The sequence below is a fragment of the Rosa rugosa genome, chromosome 3 (assembly GCF_958449725.1).
Source record: "Rosa rugosa chromosome 3, drRosRugo1.1, whole genome shotgun sequence".
Taxonomy (NCBI): Eukaryota; Viridiplantae; Streptophyta; class Magnoliopsida; order Rosales; family Rosaceae; genus Rosa; species Rosa rugosa.
Window position 1 is genome coordinate 7,081,709 of NC_084822.1, and position 11,599 is coordinate 7,093,307.

The 11,599-nt window shown below is 39.0% G+C and overlaps 1 protein-coding gene and 1 pseudogene across 1 annotated transcript; both read left to right on the top strand.

Moving 5' to 3' along the window:
- The first annotated feature begins 613 nt into the window (after positions 1–613).
- On the top strand, positions 614–8,789 carry LOC133735203 (endo-1,4-beta-xylanase 5-like; annotated as a pseudogene).
- Positions 8,790–9,763: 974 nt separating this feature from the next.
- LOC133740387 (uncharacterized) lies at positions 9,764–11,107 on the top strand. The gene is made up of 2 exons (XM_062168338.1): positions 9,764–9,941; positions 10,379–11,107. The coding sequence occupies exons 1-2, from the start codon at positions 9,874–9,876 to the stop codon at positions 10,692–10,694; spliced, it is 384 nt and encodes a 127-aa protein (XP_062024322.1). The 5' UTR covers positions 9,764–9,873; the 3' UTR covers positions 10,695–11,107.
- The last annotated feature ends 492 nt before the right edge of the window (positions 11,108–11,599 follow it).

Genomic DNA, 11,599 nt, shown 5'->3' on the forward strand with positions numbered 1-11,599 from the left:
AGGAAAGTGCTTCCAGATTTTGTGGTTACCAAACAAAGGAAAGGAAAGACTTTCCTTTCCTGATGTCTCAAATCCATGAACCAAACATGGCCTATAATTTGCAGTGCTAGTAGTTCAGCTCTGAGATAATGATTCATGACAACTCATGAATTTTCATTAGGTATGGCACTTGCTACTTAAAAATTATTCTAAAATTGTTATGAATTTATAGCTTGAAAGTATCAATTAGAAAGTTTATGAATACCCATATATGGTACAACATCCCATTAATTGGGAGAAGAGAGATTTAGAAGAAAAAGAAATTCAATTATCTTCAATACATAACTCCAATTCATTGCATCCATTTGCTATGTGCTCAACTATCTTCTTTAGTCTGCAATGCACAGTTGGAGCATTTCACATGCGCTGAAGGGGTTTATCTTGAGTCTAGGAAGCCTTTGGGTTCCCCTTGACAAAGTCAAAAAAAAAAAAAAAACTATCTTCTTTAGCAATTCATGTACATTAGCTTTTGAAACCATCATGAATACCCTATCCCATGATATATATATATATAGATTTGCAGTGTGGTCTCAACTATCAGGGAAGGACCTACTGCTAATACTGATTGATCAAGATGTTCACAGAAGCTAGCAGCACCCTCAGTTTATGGCTTTCCTGCATTTTTCAGTTTTATGGTCTCTCTCTCTTTATCTGTTTTGTGGCTCACACGCATGCACACTTTGTCACTTTCGATTAAACATTGTGCGCAGCAGAGCACAATGCATCTTTTCCTTTGTCATATATTCAGGCTAATTAGAATTTGAAAAAATTAGATATAAACCCAATTTTCTAAAGAGATATTGGGAAAAACTCACACATATTTTTCTATCAATCTACACTCAATCCACGTAGGCAACCTGGCACAGTGTTTGGGCTTCAGGCTAATTATATTTTGCAAGGTCTGCAGATGAGGGCAGGGTTTCAACGAGCAATAGACGGCGGCGCTTGGCCCGTCCGTGCTCAGCGTTTGGTCTCAGCCAGACGAGGTGTGTTCAAGGTGGTGTTCTCGAGCACGGGGGAAGACGCGAATTGGTAGGCTCTCCGTTTGGCTTGCTCCGGTTGCAGACTGCGGTGGTGGAACTAGGTTGGAGCAGAAGGACCTGATCTTGAGGTCGTCTTCTCATATTTCTGTCGCTGGATCTCAAAGGTGGAAGGCTCGTTCTGTTGCAGATTGGCGAGCAGGTCGGGTCGACCAGATCGGGTTGAGTCGTGATCGTTCTGATCGTTGGTGCTCGGATCCAGTTGGTTTTGGATCTTTGCTGATTGCAGAGAGATGGAATGGTGGAAAGGCCGACCGCCAAAAGTTCAGATGCCGCCGCCGGCGGCGACAGCCTGGCACAGTGTTTGGGCTTCTGTTTTAAGAACTCGGACTTGGGTTTGGGCCTTTGGGCCTGGGCCCAATTTGAGTAAGCAGATTTCAAAGAAGAGCAAGAAGACCAACCTGTTGCTGAGGTTGTTAGCTGCTAGGTTTTAATTTTTGCTATTAGACAATTGGATGCAAGTCTTGTTGAGGTAGGGGTAAACTCTATAAGCTTTGGTAAGATGTTTCTAGTTGTAATTTGTACCACAATTGCGTGCCGGAAAATTAGACTAGATGAATGATTTTTCCTTAGGAAGCGAGGTTATTCTTGCTTAGTTAGGCTTGCGTCATGCGAGCGTCCCATTAGACTTTAATGAGTTTAGTTTTAACTTAGATAGGTTATCCGGTTTTTTCCGGATTTTCTTATGTAAGTTCTGTTAGACTCTGGCCTGTTTTCATGGCTTGATTACTAATGAAATCAACTTCTATTCAAAAAAAAAAAAAATCTAAGAAATATAGGGATAAGTTAGATATTTTCAACCTAAGAAATATGGTCAACTCGCAATGATATAATACCTAAGAAAGAGGTTGATGTGAAAAATAATTCAAATAAGTAGGTTGAAATGAAAATTCCTAGAAGTGAGGTTAACTAAACACACGCGTCTAATCTTTAGGTTGTAATTAAAAAAACCTATTAGTTAGGTTAAAAACTTAAACCTCTACCTTTAAGTCAGGTTGCAAGCAGGCCCGGCCCTGGGAAATTCAAGGCCCGGGGCGAAAAATAAAATTGGGCCCTTTATATAACCGGGGGGGGGGGGGGGGGGACAAAAAACCAATACCCCGAAAAATAAACATTACATCACTTTATATCAATCAAATCTCATCTAAAATGATTTCTTCTATATATTGTAAACAATTGCCCATCAATGCAAAATATGATTTAATCGCACTCTTGCATTCCCTTTTGTCTAGCTGCTTCAACTTTTATATATTGTAAACAATTGCCCATCAATGCATACTTTGAGACCCAAAGATCGCACTCTTGCTGTTCCTTTTCTCATATTCCTAACAGAAATACATTTTTTTTTTACCCATCTACTGCTTCAATTTGGGCCCTAGACCGTCACCCTTCAAAACTTGGGCCCTGGGCTATCGCCCTGCCTGCCCTGGGCCAGGGCCGGGCCTGGTTGCAAGTAAATGGATGGAAGATAGAAATAGAAAACACAATCTCAAAATCTATTAGCTAGGTTAAAAAAATACCTAGTCAAGTTGCAAGTAAATAGATGGAAAACAGAAATAGAAAACACAAAATCTGCATTTAAAATAGAAAGTTTAAATTCCACATTCATCTAAATCTATAAAATCTTTGAATTCAAAAAACATAAATGTGTAAGAAAAGATCCATAATTCTAGCAATAATGATGAGTAGAAGGAAAATTGCTAGAATAATGGGACCAATAAAAAATCTATAATTAAGGTATTTAAAAAGAGGACGTTAATTTTGCTAATTGACTAATATTTATCAGATTTAAATAGTGGCAATATGTGTAATTTTTAGGAAAAAGAAAGATAATATTTTATCCTAGTTGACAATAATTGGGTGTAGATTGAAAAAAAAGTAATAGGTGGATTTTTTTCCATTAACTTTTCTAAAAATTGGGTTTATAATGAATCTCCCCTTAGAATTTTATCCAACTGTTGTTACAGGGCATGGTACCTATCAGGACCCACCCCGGATTTCACCCTGAAATCCGAAGTGGCCCTGCGGGGCCCACCTTAGAAGAAATTCTACCAAAAATTTGGCGGAACTTCCCCCTAAAATGGGCTACCCAAAACCTGTAGAAAGCATTTACACTTCTAAATCAAATCATCCTTATACTTCTGGAGCCACCCTGCTCCCCAACTCAACACCAATCTCCAATTCACAAAACACAAACCTCAACTTGAAAAACATAAATCCCATAGGTAATCAGAGCAATTCTAATAGAAAGGTAAATAAGGACAACCTAACTCAAAGGCAACCGCGGAAGCCATGCTGTTGACTATGCCTCAACTCCAATGTACGCCCGACCTCAACTAATTTCGCCTGCAAACTGGGCATTTGAAACCGAAGGGCCCAGGGGAAAAGTATTGAAAAACACGTTAGCGTGAGTGGACAAAAATAAACAAATTAAAACCAAATGTATTTCATACTTTCCCACATTTTTCGATATATATATAAAATCCGGATGCATGCAACCTTTATAAAACACTTAAGAAAATAATCTGAAAAACGTTGAACTCCAGAAAACCGACTAGCCCCGCTAGTCACAACAACAGAGTAAAAGATTGAAATTTCAATACTCGAAAATATAAGTCCAGCCCCGCTGGTTAAGAAAACTCAGACTAGTCCCCGCTAGTCAAAAATAGTATAAGTAGGGGAAGATGATAGCCATACGAATAAGCCACTCAGGCTTGGTTGGGTGATAGCCTCCCAGGCTAAAGAACTCCCATAACTCCCGTAATATACCCTTACGCCACTAAGTGTAGCGATAGGATACTGGGCTACAGAATTACTGTCACAGAGACAGTAACCTGCGCCACAAAGGCGGAAGGGCTACGGTGATCCCATCACCGCGCCACAAAGGCGGAAAATCAATGCTAGCATGATAAAATCACCCCTCAGTATGGCACAGGGAAACATAACCGAAAACCAAGTAAATCCATAAATACATAAGGCTTCCCCAACTCTCGCAAATGAATTTCCAACGACGTGTCCCACACGCCAAGAGTATCATCATGATTCGAAACAAAACCAATTCCAAAATCATCATCGAGGCATTCCCAATGCCAAAACCGAAAGTCGATAAACAACCAATAAATAATTCCATCGAAATCTCATTTCGAAAATCTTTCAGAGATCTCAAATCGGTGAATGAAAAATAAATATGAAATTCCGGAAATCACCTCGGAAAAGAATTCATTGAAAATCACAATATCAGAATTTCAAATAATAATTATAATCAATTTCTGAAAATCAATTCATATTCTCAAAAACAACTCATAAATCCAAATCCGAGCATAATAAGTTCATATCCGAAACTCATGAAAAATCAATGTCAAATTATAATCCAAGACAAAATATCATGCTCGATAAATAAAACGATAATTAAATAAACCAATAATTTCAAAATAAATGCATGCATCATTTACTTAAAAACAAAAGTCCACTCACAGTACTATTGGGCGACCACGCAAACGAGTTCCTTCATTTAACCGTAGCTCGCGGCATTGCCCTGTACACAATTATATTTCTGTAAACGACAATCCGATAAAATAATTACGAACCTAAACGAAACCCGAAAATCCCTATCTCCATTACTTCTCAAATTCAACCCAAATCTCTTCCACAACACCAATTCCTCAATTTATATATCCCACAACGAAAACGAAGGAAATCCGACGGCCGGATTTCCCACAATTCAATCACAAAACTTCAAACTTCGGAAATTCACAAATAATTCCAAACCCCTCCAAAATTCACCAAACTTCACATACAAGCTCTACAACAATTCTACAATTTAATGGGCTAAAAACTAAAATTAAAACACTGCCCTACACGCCTCCACGCGCCACCAACAGTGGAAGCGCGTGGGCCCCACGCGCCACCGGCAACCACCTCCGGTGGCCACCAAAATTTGGCAGCACCATCTACTCAACAAACCCAACCTCTTTCTCAACTACAACAAGTTCCAATTTTACCTGGAAGAGCTCCAATTTAGCCGTTGAACACGAGCCCAGAAAACTCAAGAACCCTAGAAATTGCAAACCGTTAATTCGACCTCTACACTGCAAATTGAAATGAAAGACCTTAGGGGAAATGATCTATGTCAAAAACCGAACCTTCGACGGTGGTTGGGTGGCCGGAGAAGGCCGGAATCGCCGGAGATCGACGAAAGTTCCGATCGGCTACAGTAAACTTCACGGCTCCAGATCGAGCTCCTCCGGCCGAGTTACCGAAAAATGTCACCGCAGGCGTGACAAGAAGGAGGAGGCGAGCCTGCCGGTGCCCGGATTTCGTCGTGGGTTGGCCGGAAAAGGAAGAACTCGGAGGAAGAAGAAACCGACCGAAGAGGAAGAAAGAGTCGGGGGAGAGGAGAGAGAAAAAGCTGGGGTAGGTTTCCAAAAATGGAAACTTACCACAGTAACTCGCTATTTATAGAAAGTTACCATGAACAGTAACCATGAACAGTAACTTTAATCTTTCGCTTATAACTTTTGCATACGAGCTCCGATTTTTACGTACTACATATGCACGCGCTCGGTTTAACGTCCTCTACAACTTTCATGAAGAACATTTTCTCAAATTTTGACCCGAACAAAAAGTCAACTTTTAGGGCCACTAAAGTTACCGAAAAAGAGTAAAAGTAAATCAAATTGTCGTTTACTGTCCAAATGACTAGTAAACCGGTGAATTAAGATACGAGATGTTACAGTACCTATGCTTCATTCTGCAACTACTCGACAACAACCGAGGCAAGAATCAACTGATGATCCTACCCTTCACAATATTACTTTTGCTTTTATGGATTGATCCAACATTTTTATAGTATCATTATAGTTTCTGAGTAAAATGTTAATGCAGCTTTTAATTACGTGTCATTTTGATCAAATAGTGCTTGGTGCCCCTGGAGCTCTATATGGAGGAGGGATCATAGCAAATCCAGAATTTAATAACAACACTGAATATAAGGATGGCAAGTGTTTGGAGTCTAGCTTTGGACAAGGGAAGATCTCAAAACGAATATCAAAGGAAGGAAACAGGTTCATTGTGGCACACAGTAGGAAGAATCCATTAGACAGTTTTTCCCAGAAGGTTCAAGTTATTGAAGAAGGAAAAATCTATAGCTTTTCTGGTAAGTAGCTAATGTTTCAGAATCAATCAATTTAAAAACCCTTTCTACATGCTAGTGTTTTATCGAATTTTTATTTTTCTGTTATATGAAATTTCAGCTTCGGTTCAAGTCAGTGAAGGAAGTGACTCAAGTGAGATTGTGAGCTTGTGGCTGTTGTTTTCAAGTTTCCCAACCGTGAAGGCATACCTCGGGTTTAGGTCATTATTGTCATAGCTCAGCATGGGTGCTGGACCCTGCTAAAAGGTGGCATAGTTGCAAATTTCACATCCCCAGTTGATATTGTTTTTGAGGTAAAGCGCACTACTAACCTCAAAATCCTTGATTCTTTTTATGACTCAATATGCCTTTTAAATTTTCTTGCTTGTTTTATGTAGAGCAAAAATACAGCAGTGGACATATGGGTGGACAGTGTTTCATTACAACCATTCACCAAGGAGGAATGGAGATCTCACCAAGACAAGAGCATCGATGAGGTAAACCCGATGAAAGACTTCTAAATCAGAATTTCATAATGTATGCACATAATCCTAGATTGAGAATACCAAATTATCTATCACATTCCAAAGGTTGCAATTCCTTTCTCATTTGGATCCAAAATTTCAATTATACTCATAATGCTGCTTGTTCTGCATGCATCATACTTTCATATAAATTCGTGCCATTTCGTGAATGTATTGTGTTTAATCGATTTGAACGCTGCAGGTACGTAAGAGTAAGGTGAGGATCCAGGTAACTCAGGGAAACAAAACTCCTCTGAGAAGTGCCAAAGTCTCCATCAAACAAACCAAGTCAAACTTCCCATTTGGCTGTGGCATGAACCATGACAACCTCACAAACACTGATAACCAGAACTGGTTTACATCAAGATTTAAATTTACCACTTTCACCAACGAAATGAAATGGTATAGCACCAAGGTAGTACAAGGCCGAGAAGACTATACTACCGTAGATGCCATGGTGAAATTTGCCAAACAGAATGGTATTTCTTTTAGAGGTCACAATATCATCTGGGAAGATCCAAACATGCAGCCTCTCTGGCTTAAATCTCTTTCCTCCGAGGACATTGGAAAAGCAGCAGAAAGGAGAATCAATTCAGTGATTCCTAGATATAAAGGACAATTAATTGCTTGGTATGCAGTCAATGACAATCTCTGACGCAGACGGAATGATCGGATTGATAAACTAGGTTTACCAGCAATAAACCTAAGCAAAGATTCTGGAGTCCACCAGAGATAAAAAGAGAATAATCTCAAATTTATTGATAAAAGATAATAGCTGCGTTCTGCAGCCTTAAGGCGGCTTATTTATAAGAAAATAAACCCTAGGGCGACTAACAATGAAACCCTAAAGCCCATGGGTAAAAACAAAAACAACCCGAAAATAACTAGGAAAACCAAAACACCGGAAAATAGAAAAATGCAGTTTTGAGGCCCTAAACGACCCCGAAAGCCCGAAAAAGGTCACAGGTCGTGGCAAAGCGACAAGTTTGATTTCTGGCGCGATTCCCTTTCCGGAAAGGTAAGGTGCGTCCCAAACGGACTCCGTGGAGCTGTTTCGCGTCTACTAGTCACTTTTCGTTTTCCTCCTTTAGCACGATCCAATTGTTCTTCAAATTGGGCAGCCATCTGTTCTGCATCAATCTCCATTTCAGATTTTTCGAGGATAAACTTGGCGAAAATGCTTCTGCATGCATCATCCTTTTCCACTGCTCGACAGCTTGACCCTGACACTACTATGTTCATGAATGAGTTCAATACCATCGAATCGAATACAGTCAAGATGAGCAAGCAAGCCCAGCCAACTACAAGAAGAAACTTCAAGAGATCTTATCATATCCCGGAAATGCTAACCTGAAAGCAGGAATAGGTCTGCAAAGTCACTTTGCCACCGGTCAGCCAAACCTTGCTTACATGAGATCAGGTTTAGACTTTCTAGGTGCAACAGGATTTCCAATATGGCTTACAGAAGTGTCGATCTGTCGGAAAATAAGAAAATCAGGTACTCTAATTTTTATGAGCAATCTTATAATTAATCACAGAAAACTACACATTTGGTTTGTAACACTTTTCTTATTTACTTGTGCAGCCTCAGTATTTGGAAGAAGTACTGAGGACCCTCTCTCATCCGGCGGTCCAAGGGATCATAATGTTTGCTGGTCCAGAGGTAGTTGGGTTTAGTGAGACAACCCTTGCTGATCAGAACTTCAAGAACACTCCATCAGGAGATGTTGTGGATAAGTTGATCAAGGAGTGGACCGATGATCAAGGGTTCATAGATGTTTCCTTGTTTCATGTGGAGTATGAAGTTAATTACTGCAAAACACAATGTCACCAATGCTTCAGCTACTCTAAGCTTTAAGGTTGCAAAAGCTGAACCACAGGCAATTGTGCATTTTCAGATGGATACATGAAAAATCAGAATGACCCCCCAAATTAAATTTCAAATCGATCTTTTAGCACTTTTTTTTTTTTGTAAATAACAAGAGAGGATGACCAAACCGAAACCTCTTGAAGCAAACCAACAATGCACATTAATTCTCTAGAGATTTTCTATATGTAAATAAGCAACCAAGCAGCAATGATATTAAATGGATCGACTTCAAGATCAAGATTATTTTGTTCATGTCATGTGCAAGTGCAAGTATTTTACTCGTGGTAGAAACAAAGTCGATCGATGGATGCAAGTCTAGAATAAAACAGCTTTAGATGTAAGTACATTCTTTATCTCCCAGTTAAAACCCAAATCCCGAATGAATGACATAGAATCAAGGGGTTATAACTTACAAGCGGCAAATGTTTACCAAGCTAGTTAGCCAAGTCTAGAACCAATTAAGGAAATTGAAAGAAGACTCTTTACAGAGTTCCCTGTTTTGCACTGATGTTGTCTTAAGTTAACCACTTTTATTAGTTTATAGAATTATAGGTAACCGGTGTCGACCGAACGAAGCGGCACAGAGAGGGGAAGTTGGGCAGTCGGGTTTAAGTTGGGCGATTGCTTTTGGGCCAAGTTGGGCGATTGCTTTTGGGCCATCAAATACTTCAATTTCATAAATATCATGCCAAGGGCTCAAATAAGTTTCTCTTTTGCTTTTTGGTCAAAGCTAGGGTTATTCTCCAAAGACGAGTTGCCACGTACAGTACTAGTTGTCACATCTGCAGATCATAAGATCTACCATTTGTACAAGAACGTACATGTAATATATTCCTCGCGTACTTAAATGAACTAATGAAGAGCACCAAATAGACACAAGGTACATTTACCATATGCATTCCTATAGCCATATTCAAAGAGTATGCTATAATGATGTGAGCTAGCATTGGTTCAGAGCCACACAGAATGCTGGAATAACCCATTAGCTTTTCCGGAAATGTAAAGAAATTTTATGAGTACCTTTCGTCACCTTTAGCTTTTCGTTATTTGAATATTTTGGATGCATGCGTGGCTTGCTTTCTCTATATGAATTAACCTTCACTAGATCATCGATGCCCTAGATAGAACATATTCCTAGCTCTATAATTGATTATATATACCGCAGACTGGCTTCTCAAAGTTCCATATCGTTGCTTTTGATTATCAGCATCAATTGCTTGTTTTCCATATTAGAGATTTGATAAGAGCTAGCTAGGTTGCTTGATCTGTATGTTATTGGGTAGCACTCGCGCTATGACAAGTGGAGGGATTTCAAAATCAAAGATATTTCTTCTCAGGTACTTATTGATGTTCTTAATTAGTTCATTAGGTATAGCAGAGTCTAGTGTACGCAGTTGATGACTATGTAGCTTTCAATTGTGAAGCTAAATGGCTTGGGAGATGAAATTAGTAAGTTTGCATACCAATTAACAAACCTATTTAGCTAAGTATATATGAGAGAGACCGGTGAAAGAAACTTGGTATATACATAAGAATAACGTATTACTTGATTTACTATTTGAAACTACGTACGCATATGTTAAAGCATGTAACTCATAATTAATCAATTGGCGAAAAGTGAAAATCTTTCATTCTTTGCAACGCACATAATATTTCTGACATTTGATTTGTGCACTATAGACATAAAGGTGTTACTCTACTAGATTCACGTACGTTAAAAGTATGCAAGACTTTTCCGTACAACGAATATTAACTGGGTTAATGTTTATGCCAGTTCATGCCGGGAAGCTAAGCGAGTGGATCAACGCTACTTCAGCAAGCTAAGTGGAACTGCTGATGGATCAAGCAGAAAGAAGAAGAGTCACGAGCGGCCAGAAATGGAGAGTTCGAGTTCACAGAGCAGCAGCTGGGTTCCGGATCCACGCACCGGAATATATATTCCGAAAGGGCATGAACGGGTGATGGATGATGTCCCTAAAGGAGCAGCATCTCTTAATAACCAGACTTTCTGGCTGAGGAACGTGGATGGTGTACTTGAGAAACCCGACCCGGATACTGCCCCTGACCAATACTACCAAATGCATATGTGAAAGCATTCGGTGCTCATCGATTTTTATATATGGCTGACTAATTCAGAAGGGTACTAGCTAGCTAGCTTAATTGCATGCAATTAATGAATAATATGGGGACTTGGTCTGAAGCCACCCTTGAATAAAATATTTATAGCACTATAATAAGCTTTGCATATATAATTTTAGATGCATTTGCATGTCGTTGTAATCATTTGTTGCAAGGTCTTATGTTTTCAGAAGTATTCCTATATCAGTTAATGGGAGTTGTGTACGTGCCGGGTACTTATGTATTAAGTAAGTTTGATAGACTGTCACCATATAGAAAATAGAAAGCTGATTTTGATGTAAAGATGCTTTTACCGTTGATGTAATGATACGTGAACTCGTAAACTTTTTCTAATAATCAAAGCCAACTTATAATCTGGGAAAAATGATGAGCCTAAACGTACACATATTACCAATTCGTCTTAAATTAGATTCTTGACTAGCAATATTGGCCCGCACTTTGCTGCGGGGTATAAGATTATCAGTCACTTGTTTAGAAAAGTAAGGGACTGTAGTATGCATAAGAATATCAATGATTTTATATACTTAGTTTGTACACTTATTCTGATCTCAAAGAGAAGTGGGCAAGGTCTACCTGATTTTAAAAGGATTCTTGGTAAAGTCTATTTGATCCTTGCCAGAATTCACAATACCACTTTATCCTTGCATCTTAATTGTGATTGAACATTACTCACCATTTGTAAGGTGTCTAATTGATTTCAAAATCAGTGAAACCCCATAATCAGCATAATTTCTCATACACATCAGTTGGTGACTTCAGGTATCAATTATCAAGCTTGTAAAGTACATGAAATCTGAAACTGGGGAACCACAAAAGGAATTTAAAATTCAAACTGAATTGTTTTGCTCCTAATAAA

Coding starts and splice junctions, on each gene's coding strand:
- LOC133740387 (XM_062168338.1), top strand. CDS start 9,874: ATGTTATTGGGTAGCACTCGCGCTATGACAAGTGGAGGGATTTCAAAA. Junction 9,942..10,378: donor TCAAAGATATTTCTTCTCAG/GTACTTATTGAT, acceptor TGTTTATGCCAG/TTCATGCCGGGAAGCTAAGC.